At 36.3% G+C, this 21,944-nt stretch overlaps 1 protein-coding gene across 1 annotated transcript in view; it reads right to left on the minus strand.

Moving 5' to 3' along the window:
- LOC306661994 (sodium-coupled monocarboxylate transporter 1) overlaps nucleotides 1-13,302 on the minus strand; it is a 51,189-nt gene extending 37,887 nt beyond the window's left edge. Inside the window, exons 1-3 of the mRNA XM_079141409.1 lie at nucleotides 12,494-13,302; nucleotides 7,452-7,517; nucleotides 5,088-5,139 (exon numbers count right to left, since the gene is read on the minus strand). Coding sequence (XP_078997535.1) covers nucleotides 5,088-5,139; nucleotides 7,452-7,517; nucleotides 12,494-12,844 — 469 coding nt within the window. The 5' untranslated portion in view covers nucleotides 12,845-13,302. The remainder of the gene's footprint in view (nucleotides 1-5,087; nucleotides 5,140-7,451; nucleotides 7,518-12,493) is intronic.
- Nucleotides 13,303-21,944: the final 8,642 nt, after the last annotated feature.

The following is a 21,944-nucleotide window of genomic DNA, read 5'->3' on the forward strand; positions in this document are numbered from 1 at the left end:
CTGAAAAAAATCGGGACAATCTGAGCAACAATAATAACACCAACCCATAATGGTATGAAATAATGAAATTCTTAAAAACCTCAGTCCTCAGGAGGATAGTAGGGAACCAGTTCATTTATATTTTATTTTATTTATTTTGGGGTACTGGTATTGAACCCAGGACCTTGACATTCTAAGCATGTATTCTCCCACAGAGCTATACCCCCAGCCCTGCAGCTTATTACTTTTAAAATTGATAGGCAAAAAAGAAAATAGTCAGACACTTCCCTGTCTTTCCCATACAAACTATTTTCCAAAATAACCAAATAGTCAACAAGAGAAAGTTTCTCTTTGGAGAAGTGTTTCTTTTCATTAATAAAGAAGAAATAATAGACTGTCTGATTTTATAAGCCCTAATTAACTAACAAACCCATAATTTATACACATTGCCTAGAAAATATTTTCAAAAGGTTGAACTGCAGTCTGAAATGATTCTAGATTTAACTACTATTTACAAGAAATGCTGAGGACCTGCGAAACATTAAACCTGATGTGTGAGCAATCAGTAAAATAAAAAACTGGAAAACAACAGAACAAATAACAGTTTCTGCAAAAAAAATAAACAACAAGGCGAGAAAAAAGATGAAGGAAATTATAAATTAAAGAGACTTTAAAAAAAGCTTCACACTCCATCCAGTAAAATCTGATAGAATGGGAGAAATAGAAAAATTAATAGCTATATTTCTCGATTTAAAGTGACAGACAGAACAAGTTTATAAAAATCTGCAAAGATACAGAATACTTGAAAAACACTGTTAACCAACTGAACCTTTGATATTTATATTTATTGAGCCCAACAATCACACAATACACATTCTTTTCAGGAGCACATGATATGTTCAGAAAGAGAAACCATGTCTTGGGCCATAAAACAAATCTCAATACATTTCAAAGGAATAAAATCAAACTAGTTTTCTCACCAAAACAGCATTCATTTAGAAATCCATTACAAAATAATACACAGGCAATTTCCAAAGTATTTGAAAATTAACAACACACTTCTAAATAATTCATAGATAAATCACAAGAGGAATTAGAACATATTTTGAACTGAATGATAATAAAACATAAGCATTTAAAATCTGTGGGATGCAGATGAAGCACTGCTTAAAGAAGAATGCCTAACTTTAAATTGTTCACATTATAAAATAAGATAAATTTAAAACCAGTGACATAAGTTTCTACCTTAAGAAGCTAGAAAAGTTAATCTTGAAATAAGTAAAAGGGAAGAAAATAATGAAACAGTACTAGTTAATGAAATAGAAAACAAAGAAAATCAACAAAGCCAAAAATTGGTTCTTATAAAAGAGTAAGAGCATCAATAAAGACTAGTAAGTGGACTGGAAATTTAGTTGGTGATAGAGCACTTACTTATCTTGCATGAGGCCCTGGGTTCAATTCCTGGCACTATAAAAAATAATAATAATAATAATAATAATAATAATAATAATAATACAAAAAAAAGACTAACAAGATATATCAAGAAAAAAGATTGAAAATGTATCTTATCAGTCACAGGAATAATTAAAATGGCCATCACTAAAGATATAAGCAAGGATAATAAGAGGATATTACAAATAATTTAGTACCAACAAAATTAGTAAATTAGAAAGATGAATGAATTTCCTAAAAAACACAATTCATCAAACTTCATTTCTAAGAATAGAAAGCATTGATAACTATATTTATTAAAGAAAATTGAATCCATAAACCAAACTCTTTCCACAGAAACAAACATCAGGCCCAGATGCCTTCACTGTAAACTCTATAAAGCACGTGAGAAAGAAATACACAACTTTATACAAACTCATTCAAAAAATGCAGGAGGGAACTTCCCAACTCATTTATGAAGCCAATATAGTTGATACAAAAATCTGACAAAGACATTATGGGAAAGGAAACTTCAGACCAATATTTCTCATGAACTCTAAAAATCCTTAACAAAACATTAGCAAATTGAATCTAGTAAAACGTAAAAGGGACAATACCTTATGATCAAGTGGGGTTTATCCCAAGAAGGCAAAACTGATTTAACAATCAAAATTAATCAATATAACTTTCAACATTAACAGTGCAGTAAGACAACAAAGAGAACTAAAAAGCAGAAAGATTAGAAGAGAAGTGAAAGTGTCTCTATCCATGAACAATATAAAAATCCTAAGGGATCCCAGAGGCTTGGAAGAATGGACAGGAGATTGCAAGTTCAAAGCCAGCTTCAGCAATTTAGCAAGGTCCTATGCAACTTAGTGAGACCCTCTCTCAAAAATTTAAAACTTTTAAAAAGGGCTGAAGATGTGGCTCAGTGGTTAAGCACCCCTGGGTTCAATTCCCTGGTACCAAAAAACAAAACAAAAACAAACAAACAAACAAAAATCCTAAGGGATCTCCAAAGATGAACTTGAATTAAAGAGTACATTTAGCAAGTTCTCATGATAGAAGATAAAAATCCACTGCATTTTTATATAATTGCAATAAATAGTTGGAAATGATATTATTAAACATACCATTTGCAATAGTATAATAATCCATTAACAAGGAATAAATCTGAGTCATATGTCCAAGGCCTAACCATCAAAAGCTATAAAACATTACTGCAAGAAATTTTAAAAGACCTAGGCAAATGGATAGATTACCATGTAACATATTGGAAGAATGCCTGCTTTTGTCAAGTGTCAGTTCAAGTCTCTTTGCTCATTTTTTACTAGGTTATTTGTCATTTTAAATTCATGAGCCAATATGCTCAATATCAATAGTCATCCAGAAAATAAAAATTAAAACCACAATACAATAACATATAATACCTACTAGAATGGCTAAAATGAAAAAAAAAATTCCAAATGTTGGCAAGTAGGCATAATGACTGAAATTCTCATATAGTATAGAATGGGATGTAAAATGGTACAAACATTTGGAAAGCTATTTGTCAATTTCTCCTAAATTTCATACATATACCTATCCTGAGTTGGGTCAGAATAGATGTATGTTTAACTTTATACCACTTTCACATATTTCATTTCCAATAGAAATGAAAACAGATGTCTAAAAGTAAAACAAAACACACACACACACACAACTGTGCCAGATTGTTCTTGGCATCCTTAGTTTATAATAGACTAAAACTGGAAACAAGCAAATGTCCATCAATGGGGGAGTAGATAAACAGATTTTGGTAGATGCATATAGTGAAATACTACTAGCAATGAAAAGGAATGAACTACTGATACATGAAACAACATGAATTAATTTCAAAACCTTGTATTAACTGAAGAAACCAGATACAAAATTGTTCTATATGCTTCTACTTATATAAAATCAAATACCAGGGAAAACTAATTTATGGTCATAAAAGTCAGAGAGTAGTTGCTTAGGAGGATTTATTAGGAAGAGGCATGAGCAAAATTTCTTGGATTCAATGATGAAAATATTCTAGATCCTGAGCTGGATGGTAGTTATATGAGTGTGTACAAAAGTTAAAATTAGCCCAACTATACACTTGTGCCCTACACATCTTATTATATATCAACTATACCTCAATAAAAAAGACTGGTTTTCAATTTTAAAAAGTAAGAAAGAGAAATTCAACAGACATTTCAGCTAATTGCAATTATACAAGCTTCTTTGGATCGTGATTCTAATAAACACTGAAAAAAAATCAAGGAAATTAAACATTGACTTGATATGAAATTAAGAAAGTAATTTTAATGTTTTAGATATGATGATGGTACAGTTCTCTTTTAAAAATAGGTCCTTGTTTTTAAAAGACATACTGAAGTACAAATGAAATGATGTAAGGTTTACAATTTATAGCAAAATAATCTAATGAAGGAAATAGGGAATTAATTAAAATTGACCATGAGTTGATAATTATTAATGTAGGGTACTGGTACATTAGAGTTCAATGCACTATTCTAATTTATCATGTGTTTGAAGATTTCCATAACACAAAAAGAACATTTAAAAAGAGGTTTCACCTAGACAATATTAAGTTTCAATTCAGTTAAATGATTTTTATTTAGCTTCTATTGCACTCTAAGTACTATGGTTATGTCTTTAAAACTCTAACATCTTTAATTACACTTAAAATCAATAGGTAACTTATGAAGTTTATAGCTCAGTTCTTGACATTGGAAACAATCCATTCCTGATGTGGGTAATATTGACACTGAACATGCCTGGTATTCAGAGTTCAAGAGCACATTTTATAATGGAACTCTTCTTATAATGATAGTGTTGCACTTTGTAAGCTTAGGTGGTAATAACTATCAGACCTATCATAAAATCAAGAAAACAAAATATGGGCTTAGTAGGTTTTCTCTATATTAACTCCAGGAATTGCACCACATTAGAGTCCACGTGTCCATTTTACAAGGAAGTTTTAGAGATAAATTCACTTCCAACTGATAAGTATTCAAAGGACATAGGGTTTCCCCAAAGTCTTTTAAAGATAAGACTAGCATGAACCTTTGCCTCAATAAACTGTCCCAATATCACTATTTTTGTCTATCCAACTCTAGAGTCTAGGGAATCTGTTGATCAGTATGATCTTCACAGGTGTTTTATAATAATGGTATAACCATCTGTCTTCCCATCACCAGGAGCCTGATATTTCAAACCACAGGGCTTTCTCTTCCAATATGAACCATATTAGAAGTAGAAAAGCTGCTCTCCCTGCCAGATTTTACCAGGAACCTGAGCAGTACACAGAGGCCTCTTGGAGATGGTTTAGGTAATAGACACAAAGGAAGAGTACAGTCATTCATGATTTAACCTATAGGGGGCGTTTGTTCTGAAGAAATGGCTGCTGGACACATCCCAGAGTGACACCAGCCACTGAGGCTGCCCTGTTACTGACTATAGACATTCTGGAGTTATCCATCCAGAAACCCAAAGAAGCTAGTATAGACACTAAACCCACCCCACTCCTCTCAAAAAGCTAATATGGTAACTGGGAAAATTGCTCTATCTCTCCATTTTCCCAAAGAGAGATCAGGGCTTACTGAAGATGAATCCCAAACGTGAGTTATGTGATTGGGTGATCTAAAATGTACCTTGATTCAAAGCCAGGGCAGGAGCGTAAATAACAATTCCAGTATAAAGAATCTAGGAGGAGAAAAAGAAACTCAAATAAATTATATGAATTATATATGAACTATAGGACAAAATATTGATTATTCCTATAAAATCAATTAATTTAAAACAACAGTTTCAATATATCTAATAAAACTTTCTTATAACTTGAAAAATTTTAAGTAAGGTTGATTGTTCTTTGGTGGTATAGTCATACAAAAATCATTTATGAGCGGCTTTTTATAATAATATGATTTTTAATGTGGTGATTTGTCCAAATGTTCACTGACCCACCAACTCAAGCTTGGAATCAACTTCCCTAGATTTAAAACAATTAACAACAAGGAAAAACTATAAATTTAGAAGAGAATGCTCTTAATTCTCCAAACTATTGCTAATCGCCACCTAATTAATGTTTTAAAAAGTAACATTTTTGGAAACTGAATTTTAAGTTTGCGTGTCTATTAACTAGATAAAGTATAAATTTACACTAAAAGACCCTGAAAGCCAACAAAAAACATATTCCATCTTTTTTATATTACTTTTCATTCATACACTCAACAAATATTTATTGATCTTGTATACACTAGTAAGATAAATTTAGTCTTTTTCTCAAAATATCAGATTCATTGCATTTGATCTTTTAAATATATCACACAGAAGCTAATTCCAAGAGTATTGCATTAAATACACATTGATGAAAACATTATGTACCATCTGAATGCTTGATTGTAAGGGTAGATATACAGAAGTAAGTCCTTCAAGTGGGAAGTGATAAAACTCCCCTCTTTTTGCAAGAAGGAGCCAGCTTTCTAAAGTCATTATTCTGTCCAAGTTGAAGATATGAATGAGACAGACTGCCTTCCTAATAATGGTCCCCAGTTCTTATTTCTGTTGACATAGATTATGTAGAGGGAAATGAGAAGGGGGAGGGGGCAGGAGTATGAGAGATGGTGGAATGAGACAGACATCATTACCCTACACACATGTATGATTACACGAATGGTGTGAATCTACATTGTGTATGATCATAGAAATGAAAAGTTGTACCCCATTTGTATACAATGAATCAAAATGCAGTGTGTAAAAATAAAAAAAAAATTAAAAATTCATAGACGTTCTGAACAGTTGGCAAATGCAAGCTACCAGTCTCAGCTCTGTATCAGAATCCCTGCTAGATCCTAATAAGCACCTTCCTTTTACACTGCAAGTCTTAGAAATGGATGAAATTTAAGTTGCATGATTTGCAAAGATATAAAATGGAATTGAGTTAAGTAACTTAGAAAGGCGCTCTGTCCTGCTGGAGCAAATGCTTAAGAAGCTTTGGACTGGAGAAACGGAATTGTTAGGAATGAGAATGAAAACTCCTTCCTCAACCTCAATTAGCAAAACCAGGCTTTAAAGTGCTTAACTGCCAAGAGGAAGATGTATGTAAATGATGAGACAATGATTATGAAAATCCTCCACAGCCGGATGTAGAATAGGAAGTATTCTCAGTCACTGACTGCGTGGCAAATTCTTGCTTTCCATTTGTGTCAATCAGTAAATCTATACTTGCATAATCTTGAATTACTGGATTGTGTATTTGTCTTTAAAAACTCCTCCAGATCTAATGATCACTCTGCTTTACATTCTGACTGCTTCATTTGGGTCTTACAGTTCAATATTTTAAAGAGCACTGATCCTTTTCTAAAGAATGCTTTCATAACAATCAAATTGTTTCCTAATGTCTTACTACCAGTTTTTTTTTATTTTTATTGCTCAACATGTTTTATTTTTATTGCTCAAAAATACTGTGAAACATACAACTTATTTTCCCTTTGTTAGAATTCCTACTGTTACTCACCATAGCTCCCTCAAATATCTTTGCCCTTACTGTCAGCTTGGTTGAGTGTGAAAGGGGAAGCATATTTTCCTGAATCAACATAGCTATTGCTTGATCAATACAATATTTAAGTTCACTTAAATCATTCCCATTTTTCCACAAAGTAAGGCATTTGCTGAAACACCATTTAATGATTTTCAGGTTTAATGCTGTGTAGCGCTGAAGTTTTTTTCTTTTTCATTTCCTCTTATTTTCAACATCTCTTTTAGTTTATTTTTATTTTTTTAGTTGTTGATGGACATAATACCTTTATATTTTATTTTATTTATTTTTATGTGGTACTGAGGTTCAAACCCAGTGCCTTACATGTGCTAGTCAAGTGCTCTACTACTGAGCTACAACCCCAGCCCCAGCCCCAACATCTCTTTATTCTCATGTTTCCTAGAGGTTCACTAAAATGCCATGGATAAAAATATTTTATATGACAAGAGAGAAAATAAATTAATGGAGAGCTACTTACTGTTTGAACGATGAAGAGGACTGTTCCACAAAGGCGAACAAATCTGTTAAATCGAAGTTCTAAATACTATTGCCAAAAAAAGAAAAATAGTTATTATGTGAATCTTCTGGACATTTTTTAAAAATCAGCAGCTTAAGAGGTAAAGAGTTAGAAATCTGAAGCAATTTCATGATGATTTGTATTCTGTATTTTTATTTTATTAATATTTTATTTACATGCAGCAAAATTAACTCTTATTTTAGAGTACGAGTCAATGGTTTTTAACACACATATAGATTTGTGTAAGCTCTGTCACAATTGGGATACGAAACAGCTCTATCACCCCAGAAAATTCCCTCATACTGCCCCTTTGTGGTCAAGACTTTCCCCATGCCCTAATCCCTATTAGTCATTGATCTGTTCTCCATCCCTAGTTTAACCTGGAAAGATTAGAAAAACTGTCACATAAATGAAATTATAGCCTTTTTTTTTTTTTTAAGAGTAAGGAATCTTGTTTTCCCTTTTCTCTTAGTATCCACTCTGTACATTTCCTTTGATTCACTTGGGGAATCAACCCTTTCCTATTGTAGGCAAGGGTGATGGTCAATAAAGGTTCCCAGCCTCTTTTGTGCAAGAGGAAGTCACATGATGCCAATGGCAGAAGAAACCTTCTGGTTCTGTCCTTTCCAAGACCTACTTACTCAGTTTCTCATTCTGTTTAATGAACTATCCTCATGCCCTTGCAACACACACACACACACACACACACACACACACACACACACACACCTCTTTTACTTGTAGTACCTGTCAAATTCTGTTAAGAGCCAACAACCTGCCAATTTCTCCTACTCTCCTTGAAATCTGCTATATCTTATAATATATCTGCTTATTTAAATAAGATATAGCAGATACTGTGTAGTATATTACAGAGTTAGAATTGCAGAGCTGAAATCCAATATATTTAACCTGAATAACATAACTACACATAGGGACAAGTTTAAGGCTGAAAATAGTGTTGTCACATACAGGAGAAAAAATAGGAAGGAAAACTAGCATTAGGTAATAATCTGAGGAAAGACATCGAAGATTTTTGCTCCAATCACAGCTAACACTATAGACTTGTATGCATTTTCCTCCCCATAACTCAATGAGGCAGGAACTATGTATAGGCCCAGGTTGGAGAGGAGGACGCGGGGCTCAGAAAGGACACCAAGATTGCAACCTAGTTATTAACCAATACACAACTTTAGAGTCCTCGGTGTTGGAATAACCACACTAGGTAAACAATCTGACCATGTGTTTAAGATTTATAGGAAAATAGGTGACACTGACACATAATAGGACCTTTAAAAGGTAACAAATACACAGCTCAGTGTAAGGGCTTTGGGAGGAACAGAGTTTCAGTCACTGACCCAGTCCCACTCCTGACTCATGAGCTTGAGGCAATCACTCTCCAAATCTCTGGTTCTTTCTCTTGAAAATGAGGATTATAGCAACTATTCTTTCCTCTCTTAGTTTGTGGGAGTTTAGAGACTATCCAATGATATAAATGGATGGTGAAATACTGTGAACTAATGCATTCAAAAATCCAAATCCATGAACCTTATCAATTACATGTATCAAATTCATTCAAGGACCTTTTAGAAGACATTTCAGAGACTGGAAACAGGGCAACATTATTTCTTCAGAATTCTTTTAGTAAACCTCTTTTTCATATATTGATATATAATTTTCCCCCTAAAAGCAGCTGATCCAGGAAAATCAATGTATTTAAACCCATGTAAGACCAAAGCTAGCTGAGCATGGTGGTGTACACCTGTAATCCCAGAAGCTTAGGAAGCTGAGGCAGGAGGACCCCAAGTTCAAAGGCAGACTCAGCAACTTAGTGAGGCCCTGTCTCAAAATAAAAAAAATAAAATGGGCTAGAGATGTGACCCAGTGACCAACTTAACAAAGAATCAAGAAGTCTATCAGTAGACTTGGTCAGTCATCAGTGGTTACTAGAATGCAGAGGAAATACCTGGAGATCCAACCAGAAGCCCAAATCATTATAGGTCTAGGGTTTCCAGACAGAGCTACAGGATAACAATTTCGACAGTCAAATGACATTTCCAAGTCTCAGAACTTTGACTAACTTAGGAATACTACGACTTCTTTTAATAGAAATAAAATGTAAAAAAAAAAAAAAAAAAAAAGTAGAGTCTGCACAACTCAGCTAGGACACTCAGATTTGGCTGGATCCCTAAAGATACTAAAGATGTGGTGGATTGAATTAGATTCCTCAAATATACTTCTTGCTAGTCTATGGTTCTGGAAGTTGTTCAACACCTACCAGGCTTACATTTTGAAGGCAGTGACAAGTAGAGATTAGAAATGCTTATTAACAGTCAATTTTACCGATAGAAGTGTAAATATGGAGTGATTTCCTATTTGAGCAAGAAATGCCAAGGTAACCAACACTCAGTGTTAAAGTGTACATTCTGTATATGTGACTCCATCTTTCAGCATAAAACTAAAAAATATTCCACAGGAAACCTATGCTGAGGCCAGTCAATAGGAGCACAGCATGCTGCCTAACTTACCTGTCCCTGATTGCCTAGCACTTCAAGTTGTGGACACTCACAGTGTACTCACTAGTGTCCTGTATTGCTTCCCTGGTTCTCCCTGCACTAAAAATATAAACCCTGCTTAGAGTCATAACAGACTCACCAGAGCCTGCAGAAGCAGCCAGTAGCTTCTAGGTGAGTGTCCACTTTGTTTCTTACTCTCTTACTAGCTTAACTTACTCTGGATTTCTGTCTGCAAAACAGGACTCTGAGAGGACCTCCCTTATAACGATGTTTTGAGTGTTGAGTCAGATAATGTATATAAAACATGTAGCCTAGTGCCTGGCATGTATTAAGCATTCAATAAATTGTTAGTTTTTGCCATTTGTAGGCTGGAATCACTGCTCACTTAGCTTCTATCACTAGAAATGTATGGGAAATCTGTTTTTGCTTGTGTTAATATTGTAGCCCCAAAGAGGCATGGGTCAGTGATTACGAGAGCAGCAGTCATCTGCCAGGACTGAAATCCTCTTGCCAGATTATTCAAACACTTTCCAAGTTTTGGAGTTGGTTAACTACAGATGAGAGCTCACAGACTTGAATGTGTACAGGTCCCATCAGGCAATACACATGAGTGACAGAGGCCAGGTTTTCATAAGTTTAACATTCTAGAATATTCTTACATCTTGAAGAACTAACGCTCTTTCATGTCTCCTTTGAACTAATAATTTCCTTCTCCCGTATCCATTTTCCCGTTTTGGATTTTTGATAAAGACATAATTGCAGATAAGAATTTCTCTACCATAAGAAAGTAACTGTGAGACAAATAGTCTGAGTCTACATCGTGTACAATCATAGAAATGAAAAGTTGTACCCCATTTGTGTACAATGAATCAAAATGCAGTCTGTAAAAATAAAAAAGAAAGAAAGGAAAGGAAAAAAAAAAAGAAAGTAACTGTGAGAACACAATGAGGCCTCACTGTAGAAATGAAGACAGTGAGAGCACTGGTTGTACCCTGGAGTCCCTGTGGCCACAGGGAATGTCACGCCAGCATTATCAGTCTTGTGGATTTTCAAAAGAAGTCTGAGTCTGAATTTTATTTGAATTTTCCCTCATCATTAAATGCTAAATTAATTTAAAAAAAAAACACTAGAAGAGTTAAAAAAAAAATACACAATCAAACTGAGGACTGAATTTATCCAGTTTGTCACTTCCCAGCAAAACAGAAAATCCACCCTGCTCACTTCCCAGATGATGACTGAGCCCTTTTGGCGCTTCCAAACAAGGTGGCCAGAGAGAGGAGGCAATGCTTCCCTGGGGTGCTTCACTAGAGCTCAGGCAGAGTTTGTTGCTAACAATTCTCAGGCCATTGGGGTCCATCACCAGCACCAGGTGAACCAGCCTCACTGAGAAGTCACCTTCCAGAAATCCCAGGTCGGAGCAAACACTTCATAGACTCTAGGACAGTAGAGGTCACTGAGAGGAGACACCAAGCCCTCTGGATAATGGCCTACTAGAGAAGAAACTTCTGCAGCCTTGTCCATGGCACTGAGGGTCAGTGCTTGGGTGAAGGAGACCACTGAAGGCACTGAATTGGGGCCCACCATTCCCTTGAGATTTTACCCCACCCTCCATTTAGCTCTCTAACATAAACCAACATTCATCTTTTTTGTAAAACCCTTTCCTATAGACAATTTAAGAAAACCTATATCCAGGGGATCTGTGAAATAGAAGAAATGGTTTTCCTTAACCACTTTTCCATAGAGATGGAAAAGCTGTTTAAAAATCTTACTACTATTTTTTTCTAGTGATCCCATGACTACCACCACCACTGCACAACAATTACGGCCAACATCTGCCCAGCACGTACTCTACTCTAGGCACTATTCTAAATACTACACCTCGCACCATCTCATTTAATCCTTCCAACAACTGAAGTGGATGGTACTATTTTCTTTCTGAGATGAGGAAATGATCATAAGAGACTAATTAAATAAGTGATCCAAGGTCGTCCACCTAGTAAGTGGTAGAAGTTGGTCTCATTGCAGGTACTGGGACAAGAGCTATATAGTACCTTAGCAATTTGACTACCTGAGTTGGTGCAAATTCTCTACCAATCATCCTGCAAAAGTAAATGGGGCCGATTGAGGAGGAGTTGGAACGAAGAGATCCATTTGAAGAAGGAGGAGCTGGGACTTCATCGACTTAACCCACCCCAAGCTCCTCATGCGCAAAGTTTTAAAATCTTTCCCCTTGACTGGGGATCAAAGATGTTAAAGGTAGAAAGGACCCTAGGGAGCACAAGTCCAATCCACTCCATTTACTTTGGAAGACTCTATTTTCACTGAGCTCAGGAGAATATATCTTGAGGTTTATTGTCATTACAACACTTTTCCCTCAAGGGAAGGGTGACAGATGATGAACCTGGAGAGGGAGAGATTCAGCTGTGGTGGTGACAATCCATCCCCCAAATTCCTCCAGGAGCCTGAAGAGTCCCCCACCTTCCCTTTTACCTCGTAGGTGCTGGTAATGCCCAGTCTGTAGAATACCGGCACGAAGACCTCTGCGCTGATGACCACCACAAAGAAATAGGTGAGGCCAAAGATGCTGTACATGATCCCAAATCGGTAGATCTCGGCGGGGGTGCCCAGGATGGTGACCGCCGACATGAAACTGGCGGTGAGGGACAGCGCCACCGGCACTGCGGTCATGCTGCGACCGCCCATCAGAAAGTCCTTGGAGGTCTGCTGGCCGCCCCCCGCGAAGGCGTAGTAGATGCCAATGGCTGCAGAGATGAGCAGCATGCCGGCGAACACGACGTAGTCCCACACCACGAAAGTGCCAATGCTCCGCTGCGCGTCCATGGTCTGGCGGTGGCCAGCGCTCTGCGCGGAAACTGGTGGCCCCACGACGCGCAGCCCGCGCCCCGAGTTTTAGCTCTGCTGCCGGCGCTCGCTTCTATTTCCTGGGCGCCGCGGGGCGGGCGTGGCGCCCTACGGCGGTTAGAGGCGTCCTCCAGGTGTCTGCGCCAGTCCCGGGCGTCCCGCGCAGGTAAGAGCAGAGGAACCAGCTGGTAGTGGTCCCAGCACGCACCGATGCTAGCTGCGCCCTGAAGTCTGGGACTTCGGGAATCTGCCCGCCGCGCTGAGCGCTCACCAGGTGCCCGACCCGAGGCGCCAGGGACACTCAGGCAGGTGAAAACTGGAGCCTTCTGCCGCGTTCAGCGAATCCACAGAGAGCGCTCAGCACAACGTATATCAAGTGACAACTCAGGGGACGCACCATTTAAATAAGCAGGCGACGGGTGGGAGAGTGTGGGTCGAAGGGCAATTGTCACGCCTTTAAGTTTAGCTTTTCAGTTCAACAGTTCAGGGCCTTACTGGGAAGTATGCTGCAGTTTTTAGATTGCCTTACTTGACAGGTTAATGGGTGATGCGGTTGACAACTGCAGTGAGCTGAGATCATAGTCCTTGGACAGGTAAGCAATTATGAAGGAGAGGAAGAAGTCTGTGTAATCAGTCGCCTGCGTTTTCATTCACAAACACTTCTGATTCCCTGCAGTCTGATCCCCTACAGCCTGTGATGGAAATGGTAGTTTCTGCAACATTAATAATAACAGCTCTGTTTAATGAGACTTAGGATGTGACGCATGCATGCCTGAAACCTTTTCCATTAACTAGTGTAATTTTTACTATTACCTTTGAGATAGGGATTATCTCCATTTTTCAAAGGAGGAAAACTGCTTTGGAAAGATGAAGTCACTTGCCCAAGGAAATGGTGAAGATAAAGATTCTCTTACTCTTTACAAAGCACAGTGGTGTGCTTTGTAAAGTCCACATGTAAATGGAAGTTAAAGGCAGGCACAAATGTACACATTAAATGAAGACACCTGAAAGCACATGGAAGAAAAGATTTGTTTGGGTGCCAGCACCTGGAACATATTTTAAGTGTCTTGCCTTGAAAAATTGCTAACATTACATGTGTTACCTCATAAAGAATATGACTTTGATTTTCCTTCTAAAATAGGCCCTCCAGCCAAATGTGCCCAGTCATAGATCTATTTCAGGCCGTCCTTGCTCATTTTCATACATCTTTATAATTTACCAGTTGATCCTTGGTCAACAATCACAAAATGCCTTTAACCCAACATGGCATGTGAAGAAAGCTGTATCAAATTCTACTTTTTATGAAACAGGTATTTTTTCTATATCATTTGCAGAGAGAAATAAAGAAGGAAATAGGCGCTAAATCCAAGTAATCCAATTATTTAAACAAATATGTGGCTTGGAATTAAGTCCCACCTGTGTGAAATTAACTATACCTTTATATCTTTGTGTGTACATGTGTGTGTGTGTGTGTGTGTGTGTGTGTGTGAACCTGTAAGAATAACACACAGAAGAGTTCAGCTCAATCCTTCTAGAAATTGAATCTGCTTCTGAAAAATTCTTTAAAGCCAATAGTTCTGGGTTGGAGCAAATATTTCATAGACTCTAGTACATAGACTCTAGGACAGCCTCTGAGAGGAGACACCAAGCCTTCTGGATAATGGCCTAGCAGAGAAGAAACATTCGCAGCTTTGTCCATGGCACTGAGGGTCAATGCTTGGGTAAAGGAGACCACTGAAGGTACTGAACTGGGTCCCACCGTTCCCCTGGGCTTTTATCCCAATCTCTCATTTAACTCTCTAACATAAACCAACATTCACCATCTTTGCAAAACCCTTTTCTGCAGACAACCTATGCCCAGGAGATCTGTGAAATAGAAGAAACAAAACTTATCTTCTTTTGGATCCCTAGCATTAAGGGCAGAGCCTCAGGTAGCTAATGATCAATACATGCTCTAGTCATTAGAGGTCAACTAGGTTAAGGTTAAACCTGACATCCTGATTTTGCTGCCTATTAGCCATATTTTGTAAGCAAATTTATTAGTAAGCAAATGCTTACTTCCATTTCTTGGTTTCTCTTATCTAAAATGGGGGTACTGATTCTCATTTCACAGAGCTGTAGAAGGTTAAACGAGATGATATGTATATAGCCCCTGACGCTGTTGAGTGCTGCCATTGCTGATTGTTTAGCTGCTTTCCAGTTTGTTGAGAATGGGGCTGGTATAAGTTATAACTTGAAAGTACTGATTCTAGACACAGCCTGTGATTTCCCTAAGTATTTCCCCTTGCCTTATAAAATCTGCATAGTGCTATGAACTCTGTACAATCTATACTCTGTTCTTTTAAATCTTTCAGGTGTTCTGATGTATGTCATCAAATTATATTTTCAAGAATAATACATGGATACTCTATTTTTGAGCCTTTGAATGTATAAGGTTTTCATGTGTGGTGTGGAAGACCTTCTCCCAATCTTTCTTCTTCAAAAATTTTATAGGTATTTATTGTTTCTTGGCATTTCTTTTTAGAGAAATTGGAGAGTTATTTGAAGTCAGCCAGACTTCTGTTTCTGTATAAGTAATTTGCTTTATGGCTGAATGTTAATCATTTTTCCCCATACTTTCATTCCCAAACTTTTGCCAGAATATTTCCAGAATAGCATACTTTTTATTGCTATCATCTAGCTATCATCTACAATGGTGAGTCCTTTCAATTTGAATAGTCAGGCCTTTTTTTTTTTTTTAATTGTTGTCACTGTTCCAATTGTTCTGGCTTCTGATTTCAGTGACTCCAAGATATGCTACACTTAACTAATTTCAGTGTGGATTCTACTTGTGCTTCTACATTCATGCTTCTGCTCAAATGAAACCCCCTCTAAGAGGCCTTCCCTAACTTCTCCATCTATAATTTAAATCTATCATTTTCTACTCTCATACCTTGCATTGTTTTTCTTTATATATTTATATAATCTGAAGTGATATTTCTTTTTTTTTTTTTTTTTTTTTTTTTTTTTTTTTTTTGTGGTCTGTCTTCTCCCCCTGCAATGGAAGGCCTATGAAGGCAATGATTTTATCTGTTTTTTGCTTTTTTTTTTTTTTTTTTCTTTTTCCCACCACTATCCTGCCTGGGTCTACAGCAGCTAGTACCTAGTGGGTATTTTTTTAATTTGATAAACAAGTGTGTGAGCAAAAGACAGGAATTATTAGAAAATCCTCTCAAATAGGTAGACAAGATCCTGATTGGCGATGATGTAAATTCCCTCCTTTTCTGCATTTTCATACACATTCTGGAGGACAAATGAGAGAAACCACATCAGAAAGTACATTTTATTTTAAAGCTGCATTTAAACTAAAAGCAGTTTTCTTTCATTTATAATCACGTTTTCCTTACCCATTTTTATCAAGCAGTATTGATTGACCCAGAGTGACAGAAACTAAAATAACAATGGCCTAAACAAGTTAACAGTGTATTCTCTTTCGTGATTAAAAAATGTATAGAGGTAAGTAGTTCAGGCTTGGGGCAAGAAAGGGAATGAGGTTATATAAGTTTGTTTGGGATCCCAAGTCCTTTCTCACAGTTTTTTCTATCCCCTTCAGGAAGAACAGGTCAGAATAGGACATGGCTATACTTTTATGGACATTTAGCATCAATTTTACATGATGGTTCCACTTATATCTTATTGGACAGAACTTAGTACATGGTCACATATACTTGCAAGGGAAAGACTGCTGGTCAGTCTCCAGTATCCCTTCTCCCCTTCTTTCCTAGAAAGAGGGCCCTCAGTTTTTAGTTGGGTATGTGGCCCTCTAGCATAGGGCTTCATTTCCCAGTGAGTATTTGTGGCTGAGAAAAGAACAACAAACTCTCAACTGTTGAAGTACATCCCTTCCCAAGAGAAGGCTAGATTATTTAGACATAACCAAAAATTGATAAGAAAACAGAACATTTCCCCATGAACAGCACAAGGGAGCTGTGCTGTTAAATCACCATTTAATTGGTTTCCCATCTGCTACCACTATTCTGGAATAGAAAGTTAGCACAGAATAGGTGGATTCTGAATTCAAAATGTAACTTATGGCCCTACCTGCCATGTCCAAGGTTGTCCTGGTCTGCATCCGTTTGATGGCAGTCTCTGATGTGGGAACTGACTAAAGCAGAGGGCACCTTAGTCCAGAGCCATCAATGGTTGGGGGCCTGACTTGCAATCCCTATGGATGCTCAGGGCCTTTTTGTCTCCATACATTTGTTTTTCCAGTGTCTAGGTTTTCTTCAGCAATGGCAGTTTCCTTGGGGCAGGATCTCCCATGGACAACCTGAAATCCATGTTCTTTTTCTCTTCATCCTGGTCTCAGATATAAAAGATTGAGGAGGCTGTTTTAATTAGATCTACAGCAGGGGTGTTAGGTTCCAAGCCCAGCTTTTGTAACTGTTGCCATATGCCTGGATTAGACTGGTTGATGAATTTATCATTTATAACTAATGCTCCTTCAGGATAGTTAGGGCTTAAGGTTGTATATTTAATAAGGACCTCCTGAAGCTTCTTATAAAAGGCTGCAGAATTCTCATTGGGGTCAATTTGTTATAGTTTACAGGCTTTACCTAGCTCTGCTTTATACTTTCCAATAGACAAAATACCAGGTGGTTTCTTACTCGGGGGTATTGTAATCCCAGGGGGGATCAGATAGAGGAACAACTGTTGCTCCAACAGGATCCATTATATGGGTTCGATCCCCAAAGAGAACTGCAGCATGTTCCACTGCATTTCACTTTCTGTGTAGAATTTTGGTTTAAAACAATTTTTAGATCTTTCCAGGTGAGGTTAAAGGCAATAGTTAGCCTCTGAAACCCTTCAGGATATACTCAGGGTTATCTGAGAATTTACCCATCTGATTTTACCTAAGATTCTATAGGCAAAGAGAACCTAAACCCTAATAGATTGGCCAGTTGACCTTATGACCTCTTGCAGGTCCCAGAGGCTGTGGGGAGCTTCAGATTCAGTTGTTAGGGATTTTTAAGGCCTACTTGTAATTTATTCAATGAAAGAGCAGAAGGCTCTAATTTTATAGTTGGGGTCTCCTTGGCCTCTTGGGGTTGTTCAATTGGAGCTTTCTCCTTCTTTTCCACATTGGACTTTGAAGGAAGAGATGGAAGTTTTAACAAGGCCATAGCACTTTGTCCAGTTTGCAAGTCCTACAGAGGTCTTATTTATTGCTAGTGTGTAGAAATACTACCGGTTTTTGTGTGATGATGTTGATCCTGATTCTTTGCTAAATTCATCTTTTAGTTCTAATAGGGTTTTTTGTTTTTGTTTTTGCTTTTTGTGGAATCTTTAGGGTTTTGAAGTTATGTTGTTGATTTGAGATCTTTCTGATTTCTTAATATACGTATTTGCAGTCTAAATTTCCCCATTAGCACTGCTTCTGCTGGGTTCCATAAATTTTAGTATGTTGTGTTTTTATTTTCATTCATTTTAAATAATTTCTAATTCCCCCTGTGATTTCTTTTTTGAGTCATTTGCATTTAAGAATATGTTGTCTGGGACTGGGGATGTAGCTCAGTGGTAAATCACTTGCCTAGCACATACAAGACTCTGGACTCAATCCCTGGCCCTGCCCCGCCACCAAAACAAAGAAATAAAGAAAAAACAGTGAGATATTTAATTTCCACGAGTGCACAAATTTTCCCAGTTTTACTTTGTTATTGATTTCTAATTTTATTCTGTCATGATTAGTGAAGATACTTTGTATGATATCTATCTTTTTCAAATCCATCAACCTAATTTGTGGCCTAACATGTGGTGTCTCCTATAACATGTTCTATGTGCACTTGAGAAGAATGTATCTACTAACGTGTGTTTTTAGGTAGGATCTGTATGTGTCTATTAGATCTTATAAGTTTATTGTATGGTTTAAGTCTTCTATATCTTTACCTACCTCCTTTCTGGGTTTTTTTTTTTTTTTTTTTAAATCCATTATTGAAAAGATGGTATTGAAGTTTTCAACTCTTACTATAGAATTTTCTATTTCTCCCTTCAGTTCCATTCTTTTTGCTTCATATATTTTGATGACATCTATCATTCAGTGTGTAAAGGTCTAGAATTATTATATCTTTTTGCTATATTGAAACTTTCATTAATATGCAATAGCCTTGTCTCTTTTAACCTTTTTGGATTTAAAATATATTTTGCCTGATCTTAGTACAGTCACTCCTTGCTTTCAGTTACAATTTCCTTGGAATATCTTTTTCTATCATTTCAGATCTAAACACAAAGGAAAATGTGTTTTGCATATTCAGATCTAAAGTGAATCTCTTATAACCATCATATGGTTGGAACATGTGTTTTTATCCACTCTTCCAATCTCTATATTTTTACTGGAGAGTTTAACTAACTTACACTGAAAGTAATTACTGATAAAGGAGGGACTTCTGTCATTATTTGTTTTCTATATGCCTTATACCTTTTTTGTCATGCATTTGCTGCATTTTTATCTTCATTTGGGTTTAGTTGATTATTTGTAACAATTTTTTTAATTTCTCATTTTCCTTTGTGTATATTCTGGAACTATTTTCTTTGTGGTTACAATGGAGTTTACATTTAATATCCTAAAGTCATAACGTGATAATTTGAATTTATACAAGCATAATCTCAATAACATATGAAAGTCCTGTTTTTTTACAATTCCATCCTCATCTCTTTCAATTGTTGATAGCATGAAATTAACATAAGTTGATTTCAAGTGCACATAGGACATGTTCTAGGAGACACCACATGTTAGGCCACAAATTAGGTCGATGGATTTGAAAAAGATAGATATCATACAAAGTATCTTCACTAATCATGACAGAATAAAATTAGAAATCAATAACAAAGTAAAACTGGGAAAATTTGTGCACTCGTGGAAATTAAATATCACACTGTTTTTTCTTTATGTATTGTGTGTCCCCAAATATAAACTTGTAATTATTTTAAATGCATCAGTCCCTTAAACTATGTGGAATTATACACTAAAATTGCAATAATACTAGTTTATAGACTGATAATTGACGTTTTAAAATGTAGGAGCATCTTAAATCATGTAGAAAACAAAACTGGAGTTACAAACTAAAGTTATAATAATATTAACTTTTATACTTGCCCATGTGTTTACTTTTATTGAGATCTTTATTGCTGCGTACAGACTTACGTCATTTCATTTCATCTTATAGGACTCCCTTAAGTAATTCTTGCAGGGCAGGTCTAGTGGTAACAAATTCCCTCAGCTTTTGTTTATCTGGGAATGTCTTCATTTCTCCCTCACTTTTGGAGAACAGTTTTGCTATATATAGAATTCTTGGTTGAAAGCTTTTTTATTTTTTCAGAACTTTAAATATATTGGTCTACTGCCTTTGGGCATTTTGTATGTCATGGGCCACTTATCTCTTACTGTGTTCAAGATTCTTTTTCTGTTTTGGTTCCATGAAAGTTTGATTATAGCATGTCCCACAGTGGATTTATTTGTGTTCATTTTACTTGGAGTTTGTTGAATTTTTGGATATTTGTATTTGTGTATATCATCTAATTTGAGAAGTTTTCAGACATTATTTTATCAAATAAAATAATGCCCTTTCCTTATTCTTTTCTCCTTCTGAAACTAGCACAATGAGTATATGTTCTTCTACTTGATGCTGTACCACAAACCCCTTGAGTCCTTCAATCTTTTTTGTGTTCCTTAGACAATAGTTTTAATTTTCCTGTTTTCAAGTTCACCAATTCTTTCCTCTGCCTACACAAACTTTCCTTTGAATCCTTCTAGTGAATTTTTCATTTCAGTTATTGTATTTTTCAACCCCAGAATTGTTTTTTTAGGTTTCCTATGTCTTTACTGATATTTACATTTTATCCATACACTATTTACTTTCTCCATATCTTCTTTTAGTTCTTTGAGCATCTTTAAAAGAATCATTTTAAGGTCTTTCATAGCTCAGCCCTTAGGTCTTTTGCAGGAATGGTTTCTTTTTAATATTTCTTTCCTTTGAATAGGTCATACTTTCTTTGTGTGCCTTGTGCTTTTTTTGTTGAAAACTGGATATTTGAGTCCAACAACGTGGTAACTCTGGAAATTAGATTCTCCTTTCTTCAGGGTTTGCTGGTTTTTGTGGTTGTTATGGTTTTTAGTTGTTGTAGGCTATCTTTGGGTCAAGTATAAAGTATAAGCTTCAAGTCTTCTTAGGTCTTTTCTTAGCCTTCACTTTTTCCTGGATATGCAGTTGTTTTTTAATACCCTAGTCTTTAATGTCTGGCACCCAAAAGAGGAAAAAGAAAAATGAAGGGGAAAAAAAGGTGTCAGCCCTTTAAATCTCCTAGAAGTCACCACAGCTACAGGAAGAGAGGTTTGCATCAATTTGGGAATGTGAAACAAAATTGTTGCCAGGCTTTTTGTCTGTACCTCTGTGACCAGAAGCAGTGATCAGGACACAGATTTCCAGAATTTGGTGGACAGTCCTTTCTATCCCTGTGGTTTCCACAAACTGTATGCTAGATGATCTAGGAACAGAATGTGCCTGTTTTAATGCCAGAATTGAAATATGATGTACTTTAAAAAAAAATTTGCACTGTTTTATAAAAACACTTGACATGTAGGATAGAGTCGAAATTCATTAAGGCATTATCCCAATTCTTTTTTATGTAAACTATAATATTTTAAGTAAGAAAATATTCTATAATATTTTAAGCAAGAATCTCTTCATGATACAGCAAATGTTGCAGTGATATCTATTATAAAAGAATTATATCAGTGTTGAACAGTGAAGGAAGGACAGGATTTTGAGCATACAGAAGTTCTAAATGCAAGGCTATGGTACAAATTGGTTTGGGAGTAATTAGTATTTCAAAATGTTAATAAGTCAATAGCTAAATGAGTAACATGAGTTGCCTTCAAATGTAAAATTTCATTGTCTTGCTATCTAAAATTATTATAGTATAAAAACCACATCTTACCTCAATAAGTTAGATAATATTAGCTTTACAGTATAAATGCTTACTTTTTTGTTTCTCTCCAAAACTTTCCCACTGAGTTTAGCTTTATTCATCTTACTAATCGATG

This window comes from Sciurus vulgaris, assembly GCF_902686455.1.
Source record: "Sciurus vulgaris genome assembly, chromosome: 5".
Classification (NCBI taxonomy): domain Eukaryota; kingdom Metazoa; phylum Chordata; class Mammalia; order Rodentia; family Sciuridae; genus Sciurus; species Sciurus vulgaris.